Below are 24,254 nucleotides of genomic sequence, written 5' to 3'. Positions count from 1 at the left end.
AAAGATAAGGGTTTTGACTCTTTAACAAAGACTTTTTTTCTCACAAGAGTTTATTGGATATTAACATTAAATTAATGATAACAAAAACAAAAAATTAATAAAATACTTTTCCTTTTCAATTTCTCAGATTTCCATCTTTTAAAACGCTGTAATTTCATCAGTACCTCCGTTTCCATAAAATCGCAGACAAGACCAGAATTGTTAATGTAAAAAAACCAAGCAGAGAAAAAGGTGTGGCATTTTTTGGTTTTAGGACATAATCCTTTCAAGACTTCTTTACACATCGTAAAGAAGCCAAAAGAGCAGAAGCTCATTTACTTCCTCCTATAGACATCACCTTTTAAGATAATGCAAAGTATGGGTCTGGAATATGTGTTGCTTTACTTTGCCAAAATGAAGGTTCGCAGTGGATTCCAAACAGTTGGTAACAATTTTTGGTCACTACCAACCTGGACTGGATTTGAACTGGTGACCCAAGGGTGAAAGGCTCTGTATCCCATTTAACTATCTTCTGAGCCATGTATAATGCAGGTTGACAAGAATTATAGTTGTGAGGAAAAATAAATGAGGAATCTGCTCTAAACAGACAAGACTGGTTGGAGAATTTTATGAAGGGGTTAAATCTTGGGAGAAAGGGGCTTAAGGGAATGGGTGTTGGTGCTCCCAGTGTTTTATTAATCACTGTGGATTTATAGATTTATAATGAACCTTCCAATTTTTTTTTCCTTTTAAAGACTGTTTTAAAGTGACTTAATCATATCATGCTTTTGATTTAATCGTATTATATCTTATAGCCTTATAGTATGTGTCTTTGAATAAGATTACAGATTTTGCTTTAGAAAATGATGGATATACAACTCCAACAGGATTTGTTAGAGAAAGAGATACGCTGACTTTGTTAGTGTACTGTGGGAAGCACTCAATACTACGAGTGCAATAGAAATGCCTGTACAAAATAAATTGATTGCTAAGACTGTTGTTGGACTTATTTAAGCTACTGTAGGAAAGATGGATGGGACTGTGATCCTGTGGGTAAAGTTTAGTGCTGAGAGATCTTGGTTTTTTTCCTGGCTTTGTCATCGACTTTCTGTGTAACTGTGGGAAAGTCACTTAGCCCTTCTGTGCCTCAGTTACCCATACATTACAATGGGAGACAATGATTCCTTATCTCAAACAGAGTTGAGATTCATATGTTTTACCAAAAGTTTGAGGAAAGGTGCTGTATGAGTGCAGTATATAACCACAGCACAACGGGACCAAATTCCACAGCAGCAACCCTAAATTCTGTGGCAATATAAATTTATTCTAATCCCCATTCAGCCCATCCCCATGCAAACAAACGCTCACAGTTGAACTCTATGAAGTGACGTTAAATCCACTGTTGATTATTTTCAGCTCTGACTATTTTTGAGAATGGGTTCTTTTCATTGTGCTTTCTAGATGGTTCAGCTCCAAGGCTCTGTTCCCATGTCATTCTCCAGGTAGCTCAGCTAAGAATTTCCTTTCCTGGTGTACCCCAGAGAAGGGGAAAGCTGATAGCTGACTATAGTGGCTAATGTCTCTAATTGGGCAGGTCTCAACTGCTGTGTTGTTTTCTAAACCCCCCCAGCTCACCAGCCTGTGCTTGTGGTTCCCCTGGTTGCAAGCTGGACTCCAGCTCGCCTCTCAGATCCACTTTTGCCTAGCTTCCTGGAGCAATGCAGCAAGCATGCACTGTAATTCAAATAACTTCTGTAGGGAAAGCTGGAGAGCGGGAGTCGGTTATAGGCATGTCCTGCCAGTGCAAGGAGAGAAGGGGAAAAAGTATTGGGATTCCTGGTTGCAGGAAAATGGTGAAGTGCTTGGCAAAAATGTTGAGTTTTATGGGATATTGGGAAAATGCTCGAATTGTGAAGAGCATGAGTCTCTATTTAGGATGAATGGGGTGGTTCACAAATCTCAAAGTTTTAGTTTTAGGTACTTTGCAGACGCAGGCAAGCATCCCTACAATGGTTTATGCTTGGTTCTTGTTTTTTACGTTATCTCTGCAAGAACCAGAAACAACATTTTCAAAATGAAAACTGAGAAGCCGGGACACAATTCTATGGCAATGAGTGAATTCCACAGCAAATTATGTGGTTGCAGTATCACAGAATCCTCATAGTATGGTATAGATCATTGTACTACAAGGCCAGTGCTGCTTTAGAAAGGCAAAACATAGGACAAGCAAAGTAATAGCAGATATCAATAATTTAACTTCCAAGGAAAAGGCGGTAGCTCAGTCTTGTTGTAAAAAAAGATACTTTGTGAAGTTTTCAAAATTGATAGCTTGATAGTTTCTTAAGATAAATTATTCACAATGGTAAAAGGTTCAAAAAGTAGGTGGCCTTTCATAAAAAAGATGATAGTGGGAGTGAGCAGGGAATGAACGCAGAATTTCCCCCCCCCCCCACAAATGGTAAAAAAACTTATGGAGTATATTACACTGGAAAGTTGGTCAACATAGAATACAAATGAGTTTGAGACACCTGTTCCTATAAAAGGGAAGGGATTTAAGGGTCTGGTTAAATAACAAGTGGGAAGCATTGAGATGGACCAAAAATAGGCAGGTGTGTTAAGGCAGGTGGTGCTTTCCTATTCTTTCATATTGTGTTTTTTTGGTGGGGTTTTTTTGTATTTGAGGTGACTCAAGTTCAGTCCATATGAAGAAAATAGGTGGAATCGGTTGCTGTCCTAGGAAAACTACAGAAGTTGCATAGTCCCTATTGCAATCACCCTCATGGGTTGCTTGAATGGCAATTTTTAAAGGAAGTGCTTTAAATCTAAACGTTTTTAAGCTGTGTAGTTGGCTGCAGCATTTCTCAATGATTGGTCTGTGGGCCGGCGCCAGTCCCCGAGATCTCCCTGAAACAGTTTAGGAAGGAAGCAAGCCATTGTCTGGTATCAAAAAGGTTGAGAAACACGGGGCTGCAGGGATTCCCTTCCTTCACAAAAGTAATGTTGCAGTCAAGATGGTGACTGTTTGACATGATTTTTTTTTTTACTTTTGTAGCTATATCCAGGTCATATGGCTTTCTTTTTCTGTTAGCACTGATCATTTTTTAAACCAGTTTGTATGACCACATTGAATATGAAATTCCACTTATGTGAGGCGGTTCTTTTAATTAGCATGTGTAATTTATATAACACCAACAGCAAATTAGGTGTTTTTCAGACTAGTATGAGGACAGGACATACAAAGAGCTTACAATATAAATAGGCAATACACTGAGTCAGGAAAAGGAAAGGAGAGTAGTGCCAAGTAAGTTTCTTTGTGAGATATTGTTTCAAAATTTGAATCAAACGTTCTGGAGTTGTGTTAAAAAAAATCCCCAAAACACCAAACAAAAACGTGTGATATGTATCTTCAGAGGTAATGTTTAAAGCAGTTTAAATATCATATGCTGATAACATTATATTTTCTCACTGCCATTGTTTATGGTATGTTTAACTTAACTCAACCAGAAGTCTTGATAGTCTAATTGTTTTTTTTAATGATGCAATTTTGGCACTTAGACAATAAAAGAGGCTTAGGTGATTTCAAGCCAATGGTAACCGAGAATATGTGTTGTAGATATGTTAAAGTACCAACTTTCCAGATGACGCCCCCCCCCCCAAACTTTTATAAGTCTGGTTTTCCATATTGCTTGCTTCTGTTTGTGTATTCTCATAGCTGCTTTACATGCCTCCTAACCCTTTGTCAGATTTATTCTGGAGGTTTCAGAAAATTACTTGGTTTTAGGAAATTAAGGATAAAGTACCAAATCTCCATAGTTTATACGATTTTACTCTGATTCTACTCCAGCCACCTCTCCTTATATATTGAGCGATCTCTATATATGAGAGAAAAAATTGCTCAAAAAACAAAGTTTAAAAAAATGTTTTTGTTTGAAGGATGAATTAAATTGTACCATAAGTGCATGTCTTTGCCAACCCACACTGTGCCTTGGCCATAATAACCTGTACTTCTGTATCAGTGCTCTTCTGCCCAAAGTTCTAGCATGCTTCATGGTTAAGGATTGTTCACCTTCCTTTTTGTAACCAATCAGGTTTCTAAAGAGTTTGTTATGGTTATGTTCTGATTTGTGAGTCCCTTTAGAGGAAACCACAGAATTTGTATTTCCTTAAAGAAAATCTTTTTTCGACATGTTGAAGCAAAGGGTTACTCCCAGGACCGGTGCAACCATTAGGCAAACTAGGCAATCGCCTAGTGTGCCAAGATTTGGGTGTGCCAAAAAGTGGTGCCCCCCAATTTTTTTTTACATTTTAACTTGTCTTCTCTCCAACGAGCACAGGCGCTGCCTGGCCACCGTGCAGCGCACAGAGCCGGGGGATGGACTGGCAGGGTGGGGCCCAGCCTGGGCGCAGCTTTCACTGCGGCGGGCAGGGCAGCACTGCGTGCAGTAGCAGATTTACCATGGCGCCAGCTATGGCGTCAGGCCCATGTTCCGAAGGGGCCCCGGCAGCTGCTCTTCTCCATCCCCTGCTCTCCCTTGTGGGAGCAGAAGCTTGGTGCTGGAGCTGCCGGGGCTCTGTCCTGCTTTAACAGGTCAGGCTGTTCCGGCAGCCAAGCTCCCCCCTTCCCCACCTCTTCCCCCAGCGTGCTGGATTCCTGCCTCCCCCTCTCACACCCTCTCCCTCCCTGCCACGGATCAGCTGTTGCCGGGAGAGGGAGAGGGAGGAAGCGGAGAAGAGGCAGGAGCGGGACCTTGGGGAAAGGGGTGGAATCGGGGCATATCCCCTCCAGCCCCCTGCCGTGAGCCGCTTCATCCCCATGACCCTAGCCCACACCCCCAGCCCTCTGCCCTGATTCTTGCACCCCCGCACCCCCCAGCCCCGACCCCTGCACCCCCCCACACCCCCATGACCCCAGCCCTGACTCCTGCACCCCCTCACACACCCCCAGCCCTCTGCTCTTACTCCAGCACCCCCACATCTCCGAGCCCCGACCTCTGCACCCCTCCACACCCCCAGCCCTGACTCCTGCACCCCCTTACACACACCCAGCCTCCAGTCCTGACTCCTGCACCTCCACATATACCCAGCCCCCCACCTCATGCCCTGACTCCTGCATATCCCCACCCCCATCCCTCGCACCAAATGGGAGCTCCTGCACCCCCTCCCACTCACCTGCACCCCTCGCACCGAATGGGAGCTGCCCCAAGTAAGCGCTCCACACCCAAACCTCCTGCCCAAATCCTGAGCCCCCTCTCTCATTCTAGCTCCTGGCCAGACCCTGCACTCCAGCCTGCTCCTGCACTCTAACTCCCTCCCAGACCCTGTACCCCCACCCTCAGCCCGGTGCAGAGAGAGACTAAGAGAATGGGCTAGAACCAGGGAGAAGGTAGGTACCCGCTCTATGTGGGCAGGGGTGGGGGGGGCGCGATACTGTTTACCCCCTCCTCAGCCCTGCTGCACTTGCAGTTTATTCCCGCCCCTCCCTTGCTCCAAGGACCAACCATAGCTCCACCCCGCTGTGCTTTTGCCCCCAGCCCCTGCCTTGCTCCAGTCAGCAAGGACTAATCCTCCTGCCATGACCCACTGTGCTCATCTTGCCCCTGGCCCCTGCCTTGCTCCAGCTGGGGACCAATCCTTCCCCCTCACCATGCCCAGCTGTCAGGGTGGATAAAAATCAATGACTTAAAAAAAATAACCAAAAAATTGGATTTTTTAAATTTAAATTGGATTTTTGAGGGAAAAACTCTCTAAAGATGGTTTTAATTAAGATACATTATATCATGGAATAGGGATTCTAATTCTATAGTATGAGACAATATACTCATGTAATGTTTAAGAAAAGTTTTGTAAATGAGTTCTAATAGTTCATGGATTAGGGACCCAATCTTATGGGGTTCCACAGGCTTCTGTATAGATTATTTAGGTTAATTTTTCTATCTACCCAATGGGACTCAGTGCTCAGCCTAGAAGATACCATCAGAGATGCTTAGTTTTGCAATTCTCAAACTGTGGATTTGTGTCTCCAGAGGTAACATGCCTGTTAACAGCAAAAATGTTTTAAATAAATAAATAATGTATAGAGGTGAGAAATAGCAGACCTCAACTCTATTGTCCCTCTGCAAATTTGTGTACACAGGGTCAACCCCTTACCTCTCTTTAAAAGTGAAAAGTTTCAGAAAGTTCAATGAATAGAAGATTGTTGGGGGCAGAATAGATCTGGACAAGGAGAAGTCGTCTGGAGATAAATGTGAGAAGTGAGGGACATATGCTTTTTTGTTAAAATATTATGTTTGCTGTTGAAGAAAAAAATCCAGAATACTTAACGTTGTTGTTTTAGTTAAGTAAAATAATTTAAATGTCTGTCTGGTTGTGTTCTCCTCATAATACAGCCTGTCAAGAAAATCCTCCAAATATTAATGATTAACCTCTTGAATTGGAGATGGTTCACCACTTCATAAATATCTGCTTCAATTATCTTGGATACATAAAAAAATTCATTTTCGGATATAGCTGTAAAACTCATCTGAAAAGTTTTCAAAATAAATCACTGTTTAAAAATGTATAGTGTGTACCTTCTAAAAATGAAACCTACATCTATCTCTGAGTTGTGAAGAATATGTATTAAGGTTATAACAACCAACAAGAATGCACTTTCATGTAGAAACCCATGATTAAATCAAGTCTTCCTAACTACTGATTTAAGTCATGATTTAAACCAAATCCACCCTGCCTGCTGTGCTCTTGTTCCTGGCCTCTTCATTCCCCAGGAGGGCCCACAAATACGTTTGGTGCTGGGCCCACAAAAAGTTAATCTGGCCCTGGGGGGAGCCGGGCCAGCCCCCTCTGGGGTAGGGATCGCGGGGCCTGGCCTGCTCTGGGGCGGAGCACAGCCCCTGTGGGTCCGCGAGGTGGGCTAGGCTTGTCCCCCTAAGCCGGGACCCTTCATGGAGCAGGACCGTGGCGAGACCAGATAGGAGCTGCAGGCGGGTGGTAGGGGGATGGAGCAGGACTCCTTGCCCAAAGCCTGAGGGTACCTGGGTACCTGCTGCTGCCTCCCTGTGTGCCCCCGCAGCCTTCCCGCTAGTGCCCCAGCCCCCCATAGCGAGCAGCCTTAGAGACCCCTGCCTGCCTCCCTTATTTTACATTTGGCCCAGGACATATTTAAATTTCTTGGGGCAGTTTACCCATCTCAGGATTTCTATGGGAAGTGCTCACCTGGAGCCACAGCTGGTCAATGCAGAGACAAGCAGGCACCATGAGGCATTATAGTTACCAAACATGGAAACCTCCCCCTCTGGGTACTCAGAATATATATATATATATATATGTATGTGTGTGTGTGTGTTACTTCATTTTTCTCTTTGCGCGCAGCCGTTACCCATTCTGACAGGCTGTTTATAATGCTAAATTGACTAGTTTTCGGAGGTTGTCGACTGAGGCTAACTATTTTTGTTGACAGGTTTCAGAGTAGCAGCCGTGTTAGTCTGTATCCGCAAAAAGAACAGGAGTACTTGTGACACCTTAGAGACTAACAAATTTATTAGAGCATAAGCTTTCGTGAGCTACAGCTCACTTCATCGGATGCATTTCACTTCATCGGATGAAGTGAGCTGTAGCTCACGAAAGCTTATGCTCTAATAAATTTGTTAGTCTCTAAGGTGCCACAAGTACTCCTTTTCTTTTTGCGAATATAGACTAACACGGCTGCTACTCTGAAACCTGTCATTTATTTGAGCATAAGCTTTCGTGAGCTACATCCAATGACGTGACCTGTAGCTCACGAAAGCTTATGCTCAAATAAATTTGTTAGTTTCTAAGGTGCCACAAATACTCCTTTTCTATTTTTGTTGAGTTGTTTCAGATCTAAGACTCTGGCAAGTGCTGCTGCATCATTTCACTAATACTTTGTGTCAATTGTGTGTGTATGTTAAGTATTTGAGTGTATATGTTTATGTGCGAATATGTGTGTGTAGGTTGTTGAAATTTGTCATATTGATATTGTCATTGCCACTTTGTACTGTAGTGAAGCAGTATGAGGGGAGGGGAAAGGAAGAGTAGGGGGAGGGAGGCACAAGGTGGAAGTTTTGCCTAGGGCGCAAAATATCCTTGCACCGGCCCTGGTTATTCCCCTTTAACAGGACACTGTCAACTTGAACTTTTTTGAAGCTGATTAAATGTTTAAAAAATTTCAACCAGATTTTTTGAGTATTTAGGGCCTTTTCCTAATGCAGGGCATGGCTTTTTACCACTCTGTTAGCTTTTTGGGGGCCATTCAGAAGTGAGCATATCTTCCAGGAGAAAAGCTTTGGTAAGAGGTGAAGGAAATCCTAGAGGTTTGGGTTCCCCTAGACTGATGTGGTGTATGCTTCTTTGCCTTAAGTATCTCATGCAGTACTCCAGTGTTTGTACCCTGCATTGCCTCCTTTATGATCACAATAATTTCTTTGGGTTACTTCCCCCCAAGGAACTAAATAGAGATTACTAGCCTATAGATGGCTCTGAATACCCACCATTACTATGTAGCTTTTTTGACTTGGTTGAGAGACCAATCTCTCCTTCCCGAGGAAGATGGCTTAAGCTTCCGAGTTCTCTCAAAAGACCTACACCCCTCATCTGTTCCCCTCTTCCTCATCTGCACCCTGCAAGTCTGAGGGCACTGATACCTATGGTCTTGAGTCCTACAGATCTCAATGAGTAGCTCATCATTTTCGTTCCTAGAAAAGCCTAGGGTCTCAGCTCTTTTACATGTCTGGGCTAGCCAACGCTCTCAGAAAAAAGGGGAAAGTTTCTGAGAACGAAAGTTCAAATCACTTTTATCCACAAAGAAATGTTTGTCATTGCAAATATTCCCCTAATTTATTCGTGGAGGAAAGAGAACTCTCTTGATATGCTTTGGATCATTCTGAATCGAGTCATGTAGAATATAAACATCCTAACACTGTTCCCCTCACTAGCTCATCCTTCTCTTGAGGGGCCATCTGTGTCCAGGAAGAAAAGCATGATCTCCTGACTTATGCAGGCCACCTGCATGTTGGGTTGCTTCTCCCCCTAAAGTCTCCTTCCCCAGCTGCTTTCTCTCCTGAATGTGATGATTTGGGGAATTTGTACAACTTATGAATTCTGTGTGAGACTGAGCTTTTGCTTTGTATTTATCTGTACCAGAGCTCATAATATGTGACCTGCAAACTTTTTTCTGTAGCTGATGCAGCTTCTCCTGCTACAGTATAGATCAGGGGTCTCAAACTCAAATGACAACAAGGGCCACATGAGGACTAGTACATTGGCCTGAGGGCCGCACGACTGACCCCTCCCCCGGCTGCCCTGGCCCTGCCCCCACTCCACCCCTTCCATGAGGCCCCGCCCTGCCTCTTCCCACCCCTTCCCTGCCCCCATTCCAACCCTTTTCCTGAAATCCCCACCCCAACTCCACCCCCTCCCTGCCCCCAGGGGGAGCAGGAGGGGTGCAGGGTGCGTCAGGGGGCTCAGGGTAGGAGGTCGGGGTGCAGGGTGCAGCAGGCAGCTCAGGGCAGGGGGTTGGGGTGCAACGGGGGGCTCAGGGCAGGGGGTTGGGGTGCGGGGTGCAGCAGTGGGCTCAGGGCAGGGGATTGGGGTGCAGCAGGGGGCTTAGGGCAGGGAGTTGGGGTGCAGGGTGGGGGTCAGGGTGCAGGGTGGGGGTCAGGGCAGGGGTTGGAGTGCAGCAGGGGTCTGGGGTGCAGCAGGGGGCTCAGGGCAGGGGGTTGGGGTGCAGGAGGTATGCGGGGTGCAACAGGGGGCTCAGGGCAGGGGGTTGGGGTGTGGGATGAGGCAGGGGGCTCAGGGCATGGGGTTGGGGTGCAGGAGGGGTGTAGGGTGCAGCAGTGGGCTCAAGGCAGGGGGTGTGGCCGCAGGAGGGGTTTGGAGGGCGGGTCCGGCCCAGCGTGCACCAGGGACTCCAGAAAGCGGCTGGGACCTGGAGGAGAGGGGACATGGGTCTGTGTGTTGTCCTGGCTGTGCCTCCAGGCACCACCCCCGAAGCTTCTATTGGCTGTGGTTCCCCATTCCCGGTGAACGCCGGGCCGGAGCCGCTCTAGGTAAATGCTGGGGAGGCTGCGGGGAGCTGGTGGGCTGCAGAAAATAACCTCGTGGGCCGTGTGTTTGAGACCCCGGTATAGATGAACTCCAGGAAGTCCTGGCTTGGATCTGCTGAAGTCAGTGGTGATTGCCCTGATGCTATACTGGGGTTTTCTCCTCCCTACTCCCACGGAGGAAAAACACACCACCAGCATCTCTTTCTGAAGTGTAGTGGGAGAAAAAATTGGCTTTCCCCCAAACATTACACTATTTGTAGTCCTTTCAATTCCTGCTTGAAAATTGCATCCTCTGATCTAATTGTATTTTATGTTAGAAATGGCAGTTTTACTTTAAAAAAAAATACTGTTATCCTGCCCTGTTGCATAATGTGTGTATGCACTGGGGGGCGGTACACACAGAGTGATTTGATATAGATACAAAAATCTTCCAAGTGCCACTTTGGGCACATTACATACCAATAATGCTAGTATCCCCAGCCTATATAATTCTAATTTATACATTGAAAAATATACTTTTTATTTTTTGTAACTGTCTTTAGGTTTTATAGCTTAATGTTCAATGCTTGCTTTGTTTTTCCTCCTACAGTTTTATCAGTAGCCCGCACTAGGTAGTGGAATCAATAAATAATACTAGTGCCAGCTTTTACCTCCTACATAATTGTTTATGCTGTACAAAAATAACACCTATTCTAGAGATAAACATTTACTAATTAAATAAAAAGTATTGAGCTACACTCTTATTCTGCAAAAAGAATGCTGTCGGACCCTGCATGGTATGAATTTAATTAGAGAAGAGATTATTTATTATAATTTCCTTATAAAGTAAGGATATTGTATACTTGTAAATTTGAAACACATGTTAATACTGAAGCTGTCTCTTTCCCTGTCTATAGCATCTTTTACAACCCTTACTTTTTAAAGTTTCAAACAAGTAAAGAGTAAATGCACGAATGATCTTTTAAAAGTTCAGCTGTATTCCTCTTCTCTGGCTTATCTTTTCAGTGGCTCTCGGTTAGGTTCCCATGTTAGTTATTTAGATACATTTTGATTTTCCAATAAATCACTATACTGCTGGAGAATTTAATTTGATTTCTATAAAGTTCTCTGAGTTAGACAGGAGATAAAAGAACAAAGAATATTCTCTTCTCATTCAGTCTTTTTATAGTAGCATATATAGTATTCTTCTCTTAGTGGCACACACATGTCAGAGAAGAGCATTATTTTTTCCTTTTTGTAGATTAAGTCCTCTTCTCTGGCTAATTAAATCGTTTCTTTCTTTGCCATGGAATTTTAAGATTCTTTCTTTCTTTCTTTCTTTCTTTCTTTCTTTCTTTCTTTCTTTCTTTCTTTCTTTCTTTCTTTCTTTCTTTCTTTCTTTCTTATTAGCAGCAGCAGGTTTTGGGAGATGGCTGCAATTAACTCGGCCTTAAATCCATGGTCAGAAAGCTCTGTTGCAGAGTTTCTTGCTGAAGTACTCTATGAAAAAAGCAGATCTCCTTCAGTGAGATCCAGTAACCTCAGATTCAATTTTCTTGCTCTGTCCCCCATGTCTTCCAATTTTTTCCTGGATTCTCTAGCAATTTTAGTTGATTTTACTAGTTTGAGCTTGAGCCGGAGCACTGGAACAATTTCTATAGTGGGGGTACTGAGATCCATTGAACCAATCTGTAAACCTTGTGTATAATGGAAACAACTTCAAGCCAGGAGGTGCATCAGCAACCTCAGCACCTCTATTTCCAGCACCTATGGCTTGAGATGAAGATTCTGTGTCTTCAGTGCCCTCAGTTTGGCACTCCACCTATGAATTTCTTTCTTGGAACTTCTCCATGCCATTTTTAGTATCATTTATTGTTTTATGTGCAGAAATAATTTAGTCAGCAAGGAGATTTATGCCCTTCTGAACTTCCTTTAGAAAAGTGCAGCTTCTATGTTTCCCAAGTGGGCCTCCCTAATCTATGGACAGGGCTTGGACAACCTGTAAGAGGCCAATTCAGTATCAGAACAAGATAGTGAACTCAGATATAAATAATTTTTATCTTTTTGTTTTCCCACCAAATCTGCTTCCTTACATTATTAGAAGTTTTTGTATTTTGGAGGTGTCAGTGGGGATCAAATCAATCCTATTGATGGATTTCTGGTCCTGTTGGGAAGATTTATCAGCCCTCTTCTGTCTTATGTCAGATGACTTCTATTGCTACTTCACATTTTTATATCCTCATAGTTTCAAAAATTTGGGTATTAGTAAAGTTTTTCTTGCAAGACTTGCTCAGAGGAGGTAGTAACAATTCACTTCTATATCTTAAAGGAGGAATTTTTAAAATGTTTAAATTGTTGCTTAACTCATTTATATTAGCCCCTTCAGTTTGTACATTTCATTACATTTGCTGTGAGACCTAATAATATTTATGACAAAGTTCCTATGTCCCATTATACATAAATAATATTTTCTAGATAAAAAATTAAAATAAATCACACCATGAAATGATATGCAAAACTCTGTAGCTTAAATCCTAACCTGCTGGTGACCTTCAAATTATGTCTTCATTTCTTTATCAGAACAGATGTTAAAGGGGCAAGATCCTGTGTGTGTGTGTGTGTGTATGCATAGAGAGAGAGAGAGTGCGCACGCGCTCAGGACCTTGTATATATATAATTAGTAAGCAACTCTAGAATGGATTATGTTAATTTTGATCTTAGAGACAGGTCAAAACCTTCCAGATGAACTAACTGTGCTCTGATAAGCTGATTTGTATAATTTAAATAAAAACCTTTTATATGATTTTGATGCTATTATAGACTTATTCCTCCTTAGAAGTCTCACCATGTGGCCCTCTTGGACATTATTTTAAAAAACAAAAAATCACCCACCCACACATCCACCAAAAAACCCTTTGTATTGAAAACATTCTACTTGCTTTATATAAAATAAACAGAAGGCAAATATACAATAAAGCAAAGGCTCCTAATTTACACTTGAAACCACTTTGTTTGCAGTCTACTGAAAGCAGTTGTGTTCTTGGAGAAAGAACAATTTTTTTCCCCATCCTTTGACTATAATGAATTCAACCATCTTGAGTTGAGAGAATTTACAGCTGAAATGGTTTTTGCTCATGAATTTACCAAAGTTTTCGTACTATTATTTTGAAGTAACATTTAAAATTACCATAATTGAAAGAGATGTTTTTTTCGAGTTTTACTTTGTACATTTGAAATAACTGTGTGTATGTTAAATTTTCCATAATGTAGTCAGTCAGTCAGTTTCCTTGTTGATTGATTGTATGGGGCTTATAAGGAGAAAGACAAGCTAAAGCTACATCTCAAACAACTAAAATTGAACTAAAGGGGTTATCTTGCATATACGCTAAGAAAAAGATTGCATTTAGAAAACATGTATTAACTAAGCCTGACCTAAACTTGACCCCTTTTCCTTCTTGACTAGGAAGTTTCTGTGTCACTTACTCTTGAATTACAGAAGTCAGGAGTCAGGATTTAGCCCAAAATAAATGTTTTTTAAATGTATTTTTAAATAGCTTCCATGCTGAGTGGTTGGCAACATTTTTGTTGAGAGAACAATTTATTGTCATACCTGCTAATATAGTAGGCTGTCTCATATCGTATATTTTGTATGTTTCCTATGCCTCTCGATAACTTTAAAATCCTGCGTAGCCCTGGGTTTTAACAGTTCATGGTGTTTATAAGTCTTTCTGTTTCCTGCTTTTTCAAAGCTCTGCAGTCTTTGAGAGTTGTTCTGTTTTTGTTGTGATTAATTTTTTGTGGGGTAAAATCTTCAGAAGTGCCCAACTCCCATTTTGAAAAGTGACTTAGGCATTTAGGGGCCAGTCACTTTTTGAAATGAGACTTAGGTTGCCAAGTCACTTAGGCACTTCTGAAATTTTACCTAGAGCCAAACAATCCACAAGTGTGTTGAACAAGTAAGTCTTTGGCTCTCAAGAGCTTGCAGTCTGTGTGAGAGCTGAGAAGAAAGATTATTAAATGAAAAATGTTAAATTCCCCACAATATTAATATTTTTACAGTGATCTCCCGCTGAAGATGAAAAATGTTCATGGTATTTCTCCTCTATAAGAGCATGTTGCCATGTATAGTTGATATTTGAACATTTAACAACCCTCTGTATCAAACTTATTTGAATTTTGTTTTCTTGGATTTTGCACTATCCTACAAGGGTATTGAAGAGTTTAAATGTGGGAAGAGTTTTTGCATTTTTACCTGTGGGGCAAGAGATAAAGAATGCAGTTAAAAAAATGTATTAAACACTGGCCAACTGGAGACCTAGGGTTCAGTTCCTTGCGACGTTCAGTTCCTTGGAATGTTCTGTAGAGGAACATGGATTTGATGTGTTACACAGGTATCATACTCAACCCCACGAGGAGGGGAGCATTTTGTGGTGTTCAACAGGAACCTCTCTGTCCAAGTAAGGAGCAGGGCTGACAGTTTGCAAAGTGAACATGTTGGCTGTGGGGGTGAATGGAAAGTATGGGGCAACTTCTTGGGCTCTAATGAGAACAGATTGGAAACTTTTTGAAAAGAGAGAGAGGTTGTAATAATTAGCACTTAGCGCTTTATGTGTTCAGAATGTTGTACAAAATAAAATGAAAATGAACAAAGCCATCTATTTCTAATCTAAAAGGCGTACACTGCATGTTGCATCTGAGGGGTTTCTATTGTTTCCTTAATTTAGTACCACATTATGCAGGGGAATTTTTTTTGACTACTTGGCACTCTTTATTTTGCATCTCTGTCTCTGTATATTAGGTCTCCACAGATTATAGGCTCTTAATGTAATGAAGAATTTGGATAGATAGCATGGAATTGCTTGAGTTTTTGAAATATCAAGCTAATCGTAAAAAGAGGCATTTAATGACTTTTTCCCTATTATTTTAAGTCTGTGATTTCCTAATTAACATTATATTAAAATCCGTACATCATTTAAAAGTCCATTGTGAGTAATTTTTTGTTATTGTAACTTGTTGGCCTAGACTATAGCAAATTTAGATGAGTGCTTGTCCTTATTTAAAAAAAAAATTGTATTCTTGTGGATAAGACTGCTCACTTGGAATACAAGTTTGGGAGTTCAAATTATCATGGTTGTACATCATTTTCAGAAACAAATAATCATTTTTCTTTTAATTTGATATATGACAAAAATTCTCAATTTATTTTTCTAAGCAAAAAAAAAAACTACATTAATAGTTGATGAAAAATAAGTGAGACATATAAAGATGCAATATTTTTAAAAGGAAGACTGTTGAAATGGGTTAGCTGTCTGAATATCCTTTAAAAAAATAGTTAAGGCTAACTTGCTCTCCCCTAAATCCTTTAAGGTCATAAATCCACTTACATGAAGTGAGAGGGGTAAAAATCCTAATTTTGTCTTTTAAAATTTGACCTGTTAAAGGAATACAGTTAGCATGAAATTCACATTACAGTACTTTCTGAACAATTTTTGCCTGCTATTATTACAAATCATATCTGAGGTCAGATCTTGCAAACATGCACACTTTATTCACAAGTAGTTTCTTTTTAAGTCAGTGTGGGGGACTATTCACATAAATAAGGGTAGTTATGTACAGATGTGTTTGCAAGGAGAGAAGCCTTAAGATAACTGTAACTGAAAGATTAGAGAAAAGTATATTTATCAGTTTATTTTGTGCACTGACTGTCACTTTGAGTATAATCCATTTCACTGCATTTCCCATAGACAATCCATTTTTCTTACTGTTTATGTGGGGACTTAGCGGCAACTGAAATTAGTATTAAATCCATTTTTAAAATTTATTACATTTCTGTTTGAGTTTTCCTTTAAACTCAGTTACCTTACATGAGATTTCACACTGTGTTTAACTATTAATATACTGTAAAACATCTTACATGATTCATGTAAAACATCTTCAACAGATTTTTCCTCTTAATGGCTAACATAAATTGTGAAGTGTTTTTTTCTTGTACAGCATACTTCTGCTGTTTCTGCCACAAATGTGCTGCAAGTCTCCATTAACAGAACTAGTTTTTTTAAATGTACAGCACTGTACATTGCCAAAGCATAAACAGATTCATGGCTTGCAGCAAAAAAGTGCATTGTTGAACAGAATATTCATGGAGGAAAAAGGTGGTGTACATATAAATGTATTTCTCCAAGGATGGTGAGGCAGATATGTTTAGGAGTAATCCTTTATTTGTGATTTTTTTTAATTTGTGGGGTAGGCACCCCAGCACTGGATGGGTACTCACCACTGTATTTTAGAAAAACAAAAAGAAATTAATAAAAATATGGTTATTAGCGATGAGACAATAAATTAAGCTAAATAAACAGAACTAACTAGATTTTATTATAATATTAAGATCCCAGTTCTTCAAGCTTTTGTGAGTAGTACAAGGGGTTAGTTTGAGCAGAACAGTTTCTACAGGTGGAGCCTAATTTTGTACTTAAGAGTACTTTTAACTGTTTTGAAAATGACTGGATTTCAAATTGACAGGGTCACTTTGGCTAACTTTTTATAACTCAAAAAATTAGAAAAGCTTGTCTCTTTCACCAAAATAAGTTGGTCCAATAAAAGATATTAACTCACCCACCTTGATTTTCTAACTAAACTAACATCTTTCTAAGACTGATCTTTTTTTAAACATAACTCCTTTGTAAGTATAAAATGCTTTAATCATATACTGTATATTGATATGTATGATTCTGATGGCTTACAGAAGCAAAAATAACAAAGCACGCTTCCTTAAAATTTAATAAGATGTCTTTATAACCTGTTTTTTAAACTCTTTACAGATATTATTCTGCTTTAAAAACAATGGAACAGTTAGAAAATATGTACCTTCCTAGAGTTAGCCAATATCGTTTTTGCCAAATAATGATAGAAAACCTTCCAAAACTGCGTGAAGAAATTAAAGAAATTTCCATGTCAGACCTCAAGGACTTTTTAGAGAGTATTCGAAAACATTCTGACAAAATAGGGGAAACAGCAATGAAACAGGTAAGTTACATAAAATAATTTCGTTCTTGTGAAAAATTATTGAATTATGTTAGACATAACATCAGTGTATTAATCTAATTTATTTATTATTTATTTTTAATCTCTATGTATTTATTGTACAAAGAAAAGGAGTACTTGTGGCACCTAAGAGACTAACAAATTTATTGTTAGTCTCTAAGGTGCCACAAGTACTCTTTTTCTTTTTGCGAATACAGACTAACACGGCTGCTACTCTGAAACCTACCATTTATTGTACAGATACTTAAAAATATGCCTTTTTTCCCTTGCGCTCCTCTTTCTGATTTTTTCTGTTTTTCTCTTTTTTTAAAAAAAATTGAGCACATGGGATAGCAATATTCATTTAAAGCAGCTCAAAAGTCAGAAAATGGTGTGTTTTGGAAAAATAATGATCAGCAGATTTATTCTTTTTTTTTAAACACAAAAAATATAATTTCAGAATTTCTAATTGCAGGATGAAGTGTGAATTTTGTAGATAGTGAATGTCTCCTTCCCCATATGTTATTTCAGCAGAATAGGAGACTATTACAGTTTAAGTCATAAACCTATTTAAAAGTAACTGAGGCCCCAATGCTGTGAACCCTTAAGCCTTGAATATCATTAGCAAAATGAGATGCTTTTTTCAGTTGAATTAGCTAACTTGATTTAGTTAGTGTGACTTGAAACACCCCTTAACACCTATGTCTACACTTCTAGATATACGTTCATCTAGGCATGAAGCCATCAGCCCATAGGAAACTCCTAGTGCAAAATGCTACAATGCATCTCCTCAGCAGCACAGATTACCGTGATCACTCAAGCCTGTCCTCTGCTCCATGTAGTGGCTTCCCATAGAACACTGAGTCAAATGTAAAGTCTCAGTTCTTATCTTCAAGGTTCTCAGTGGCCTGGGCCCAAGATATTTAAAAGATTGCATAAAGCTCAGGGATGAGGACTGTGGTCAACAGCTGTGTAATTTGGGCTCAGTAATGCTTTCTTCCACTGGTAAAGGTCATCTGTGTAGGAGAAAGCTTTCTTGCAGGCTCTTCTGAAACTGTGGAATGAACTCCCACTGGAACTGTGGACCTTCACAAACATTCTGCTCCAAGTGCAAGGCATACTTTTTTGACTTTGCCTTCTCTAACAAACACACAGCAGCTTGTACATTAAAAAAAAACCCAACCCAACAGCAACAATAAAAAAAAAAACCCCTACCAAAACAAAAAACTTTACTGCACACGTTTATTTTTTCCCCCGAAGAAAGGATGAGAGAGAAGGAATCATACTTGACTGATGTTAGTCATGTTATTTGATTACTAGAAGGTACTCGGATATTATGGTTATGAGGGCAGTATGTCTACACTGCATTGTAAACCTGGGTCTGTGGGGCATGTACTTGTGGATTCTGTTTCCAAGTCTGCACTTGAGTGTCTGTGCTGCATCATAAATCTGGATTTACAGTTGCTGGACCTGGGTCTCACAGCTGTGCTAACATGTCCATACTGCACTACACAGACCTTCTGATTTGGGTCTGTGGCTTGAGCTATGTCCACAATGGTGAATATCAAGTCTCAGTGAGACTCGGGCTCAGACCTGCCCTCCCGGGTGGGTCCAAGGACCCAGGTCCTGAATGATTGCCAATCAGAGTCCGACAGATTTGTGGGTGGATGATAGGCGGCTCTCGGCTCAAACCTGAGTGGGCCCGGGTTTAAAATGCAATGTAGAACAGAACAGATATTTTTGACTTGATGTTAATTGATTACCAGTTAACTTAAAAGAGTTAACGTGTTTGTAAAGCTAATATGGACACTTACCAAACATTTTTCCAGATTACCAGAATTTGTATTTTATGCAAGGCTGAGCCAGCAAATGTATTAAAACTACAATTGCCATTTCTTCACTACAATTTTAACATGTTTAAAATACACCTTCTTTCCTAGTGTAAACACAGTTTAGCATCTGTACAACTGTGTTGGCGAGTCGAACATAACCAGCAGATGCAATTGTAGAGGTATTAAACTGTGGCTACGCTAGGGCTTCGTCTTCACTTAGGGAAAAATAGGTGTATTCTTAACTTGAGTTAACCAACTCTAGGTAAAATCCTAGTGGCTACAAGGCATTTTTTAGTTTTTCACACAAGTTAGCAGATCAAGTTAAAGTCTAGGTTCCATAATGCTTTTGAAACTTTTCATATATATTTAAAAACTCTTAATCTGTGCTGAGTTACATACTGTACGTTATAGTTTTTTAAAGCCCCACACGTTAGTCTTTCCGTGTTCTGAAAGAGAGAATATTTGTTGAGCTATTTTATTTTTATGAAATAAATTAAAACATTTCTAAATCTCATTTGCAGTACAGATATAATAAGTGAGAAGTTCCTAGTTATGGTTCTAATGGGAAATTTTGTCACACAAACTTTTGTAAAAAATTGTCCTGTTTTTCAGCAAAATTTAGACCAGATTTAGTTTCCAGTTTACTGATTCTCTGTTGAAAGCCAGTTTTAGTTTTGTATTTAAGATAGTGATGAGCAAACAACAAAACGTGTGAAGGTCCAATTTAAACAAGCATCCAAAATTTCATATTCTTATTGGAAGCTTATCCATACAATATGAATCTTTGAGACTACAACTCCCAGAGCCTAAAACTCACTTTTCACATACACATGATTCACTTTACTTACTAAACACTCTGCCTGCATTGTCTTTTTGGGTGAAAAGGGAGATGGAAACTAAGGAACCTTTTCCCATCTCTGATGAGTATCCTGCCTCTTAAGAAGGAAACTTGAGGCTGCTACTCACCTCCAGCTGTGTAGACCTCAAAGGTTGCTGAGCCCACTGGTTGGTTAGCTTTCTTTTCAGAGGGAGGCCCAACGTTATATTATCCTTACCTGTCCCCATCATTGGGTCTTCCTCAGGATGTTGGCCAGGCAGTTTTCTTTCCTTTTATTGACCTCAAAATTCCACTCTTGGTTTCACTTATCAAGATGTGGCTGAACTTCCAACTCCGGTACTGTGGTGCTGCAGGTCCTAGTAACCCCTCCATTAACTTCCATTTATCTGGTCACTTTGAAATGTAAAAGGGACTTGTGAGGTTTGTAGCCCTCAGTGAGGTGCAAAATTATAATTTCCTAGAGTAGGTAAGATCCTTTCCTCCTTGCAATATTACTGTTTTTTGTGGGAATAGAAGGAGAATTGTTGCACATTGACATTCCTGGTTCCTTTGACATTTTAAAGCAATGAGCCTAGTGGAACCCAAGGAAAGGGATTACTGTGTCCTATTGCACCAGATCAGGGAGATCAGTTATCTGGTCTCTTATGATGATTAATAAGACATAAAGGTGGTTTTGAGATTGGGGAGGGAAGATGACAGCCCTAGCTCCTCTCTCAGGTACCACCAGTACTGGGAGGAAAGAGCAGATTGCTGGCATCTCCTGAAGGAGAGAGACTGCTAGAGGCAGGGAGTGGACTGTCCAGCAACTCTTCCCAACCTAAAATAATCTGCCACTTCAACAAAGAAGTAGCAGTGGTTTGGTGTGTGATGTGGTGATTGCAATAGGTAAGTTATTAACCAAACATTTATGATCCTTTAAGTTCAGTTTGGGCTGGTTATTTTTTTCAAGCTGGTTTGCCCTTCTGTAATTTAAGCTTCTTAATTCTGTTTTTAGTATACTGGGCATTCTCTTTTGTCTTACAAAAGCAACAATTCTGTGTAAAATGTAGCTATGGTGTTATGGATGAAATATAATTACAAGATTATACTGAGTCACATTTTCATATTTCTTGTACTAGTAGAAAGAAGAGACATAAAATAAGTTCTAGATTTCTACATATGATTCTTCTCAGTTAAACTAGGCCAAAATCTGTCTAGTTGGAGACAGCAAACTCTATAATAATTTTATTATATTTAAATATTTGTCTTTTATATGCAGTATCTGGTTAGTAACATAATCACATGATAATTTTATGATTATTTCTTTAAAATTACATTTTGAGACTTTAAAAAAAATTGGTGAGGTTAATCGTTGAACTCATTGTAATTGCAAGTTGATTAAAGACATAATCTTCAGTATTTGCATGACATGTATGCCTTGGAGTTATACTGATCCGTGCCCACTAAAATAAATACATGCCAACTGCATACAACACTACAGTCTGCCTTTACAGTCATAGCGTATATTCAGTTCTGTGATGATTAATGAAATTTGCAGTCTCTCTCTTTTGATATTAAATATATGTCTTGCTAAAACAGGCACAGCAACAGAAAACCTTTAATACAGCTCTTCAGAAACAGAATAATGTAAACTATGGGAGGAATATGTATGTAATTAATGGCAGAGTTCCAGAACCCAAGTATGAAATTACATCCAAGCGAACACTTGAGGAAGAGGATGAACACGAAGAAGAGGTAACTTAGTATTAAGTCAATAACATTTATTTAAAGTGAAGTCTATAGCATTAATTGAATATTTCTGTTGTACAAGTGTAGGCCTTTGGTCCTACAATAAGCTCAGCATGGATAGGGTTCCCCCACTGAAGTCCACAGGGCTCTGTGAAGGAAAAAAGGATCCCCCTCATGGAGAAGTTTGCTGGATCAAGGTCTTGAAAAGAAACAAATCAAGATGTTAATTATATTCATGCTACTTGTATAACAATTTTATGGACATTAATGTGAATATAACTTGTAATTCTATAGAGTTCAATCATAACTTATCACTTACTGTACCATATCTAGTCACTGTATATGATATGTAATCTGTTAGAATTGTCTGACATGTGAGAATGTTCTGCCACTGCTGTAGTCATTATGCTTCTGTGTTTTTAGTGAATATTAACCTGTTAAAAGAACAGTTCTTTGAGTACTGGTCCCTATCTGTATTCCATTGTGGGCATACATGCACACCATCATCTGAGGCTGGAGTGTCCCTCAATCCACTCCTGCACAGTTCTTCTGGTCCTGCTGTAGACCAAGAGTGTAAGTGGCCGTGTGGACTGACTACCTCTCCAGTTTCCTTCTACCACCCATGATGTAAGATGGAAAGCTGCAGTGTCCAAAAAACTTGCTTCCTTCACAGATTACCTGTAAATATTTATAAAATGTATAGATTAGTAGTTTTAATAGGTAACAGTTAGTATAGCTAGAATTGGAAGCTCCCCCCAATCCATACCCTCTGGGGCAATTATTATGCCCTGGATCCAGGGCTTCAAAAATCACGCCTCAAGCCCGCTTCAGAATGGTTACACTGACAGCCGTAGTCTCATCGCTGAGGGAAGGAGACTGGTTCACAGTACTTAACATGAAAGATGCCTATTTCCATATAGACAGCCATCTTTCACATAACATCTAATCACACAGCTTTGTTCAGTTCAAAAACATCAGCTCAGGCATGTCTCAGTCTCTTAGACCCCGTGGCTGCCTGCACATATGTAACACCATTTGCAAGGCTTTGACTTCATGCCTTATAAACCTGGCTCAAGAGAGTATACATCCCTTGCTGAGACAGCATGAAAAAATGAGTACCTGTCCCTCAGAGAGTACAGGGCTTGCTAAGCTGATGGGAAAACAGCTTCTATGTGCATATGGTAGTCTCTTTCACTCCATCTCCACCACAGAAGGTACTAAACACAGATGCCTCCCTGTTGGGCTAGAACACCACCTACCTGGATGAACATACATTACGGAGTACATGGACTGTTTGAGAGTCCAGGATACGTATAAACCTTTTTGAACTATGAGCAATCCACAGAGCTTGTGAACATTGTCGTCTATACATTTCAGCAAGACATGTGCAAGTACGATTCAACAGCATGTTGATGGTATTATATATCAACAGACAAGTGGTACAGGGTCCACCACACTATGCACAGAACCCTACAGGGCATCAAATGGCCAGATGATTGCGCCCAAATGGCCCAGACAATTCTGGTTCTACAGCATTTTCCACGTGTCAGCGGAACCATACAGAGCAATTAAATTCTTCCCAGACACACTAACCCAGAATGAGGACAAGGTACTGCACCCCAACTCAGTATCACTCAATCCCCACAGCATCATGCTTTGTGTTCTGTGCCCATCCAAACACCGAAATAACATATTCAGAGGTTATTCAAACCATCCTCAACAACAGTAGAAGGGAGTCCACAAGAAGGTGCTATGTGCCAAAGTGAAGAAGAATCACAATCTTGTGTTAGCAGCAACAATTAACCCAAAAAAATTTGGACATTCTCAGCCTTTTGAAATATGAACTTTCCCTTAAGATCCAGGGCTTCCTGTTAGTTCCATCTATGTTCATCTGGCGGTTGTTAACACCCCACCCCAGTCGACAACCATTCCATTTTCTTACATCCAGTTATATTTCCCTTCCGAAGTGGACTGATCAGAACCTTTCTCCCCTCCACATAACAAAATCTACACCAGCATTGGACCGTAGTTTAGTCCTGGCACCATTAACAAAGATTTGTTTGAATCAATGGCCTCATGCTCTTACTCATTTTTCTATGAAGGTTGCATTCTTCATCATGATAATCAGGGATCCTAGAAATCTGTTTTCTGTGGAAAAACACGGAATTTGCATTTTTACAGAGAATCTTTAGTTTTTCTATTTTGTAAAAACATACATTAACTATTAATTAAATTTTACTGAAAGTACCAGTGTTACTTATTCCACTGGTGCCCAACCTTATTACACAGGAGGGCCACATAAACCTGATCACAACCTTGTGTGGGCCAAACAGATTCTGCACATTTTAATAAGATTTCCACTGTCAGTGGGAGCCCTGCAGTCCGTGGTTGACAGTAGCAGCTTTATTCTTTGTGCATTTAAAAAAAAATTCTGAAAATATAGAATACAGGCATAGAAGTATTTGGCATATGTAAGAACAACAAATTGGAATTCTGTAAATTTTATTTTATTATAATGATTGATGGCACTGGTAGGCTTCGAATGTGCTTAAAAATTGTAAAAATATCAGTAAAACATTGTGTTCAACTGATTAACTATATATTGTGGCTAGGGAAACTAAAGTTCAGCATTTCATTGCAATCACAGAAAAACATGGATTTTAATGATTTTTTTTTATCAGAGAATTTTGGTTTTTTATCACGCAAAACTAGGATCCCTTGTGATAACATCAGAACAGAGAGCCCTGATGGCTGACCCTCCTTATACTATCTTTCATAAAGAGAAGATTTCACTGAGGTTAAGCCCCAAATTTA

General features: G+C 40.1%; 1 protein-coding gene across 18 annotated transcripts in view; it reads left to right on the top strand.

Annotated features, from left to right (window-relative positions):
• The window catches only part of EXOC6 (exocyst complex component 6), a 187,648-nt gene that overhangs the window by 48,585 nt on the left and 114,809 nt on the right, over positions 1-24,254 (top strand). For all 18 annotated transcript variants that reach the window (XR_005293991.2, XR_006282535.1, XR_006282536.1 and 15 more), the window contains 2 exons: positions 16,841-17,045; positions 21,291-21,446. Coding sequence is in view for 15 of the 18 variants with exons in the window: in XM_043518195.1 (XP_043374130.1) it covers positions 16,841-17,045; positions 21,291-21,446 (361 nt within the window). In the remaining 3 variants the exon portion in view is untranslated. The remainder of the gene's footprint in view (positions 1-16,840; positions 17,046-21,290; positions 21,447-24,254) is intronic.

This window comes from Dermochelys coriacea, chromosome 7, assembly GCF_009764565.3.
Source record: "Dermochelys coriacea isolate rDerCor1 chromosome 7, rDerCor1.pri.v4, whole genome shotgun sequence".
Classification (NCBI taxonomy): Eukaryota; Metazoa; Chordata; order Testudines; family Dermochelyidae; genus Dermochelys; species Dermochelys coriacea.
The sequence above is the reverse complement of the archived record's forward strand: the minus strand, read 5'-3'. Positions and strand labels throughout refer to the sequence as shown.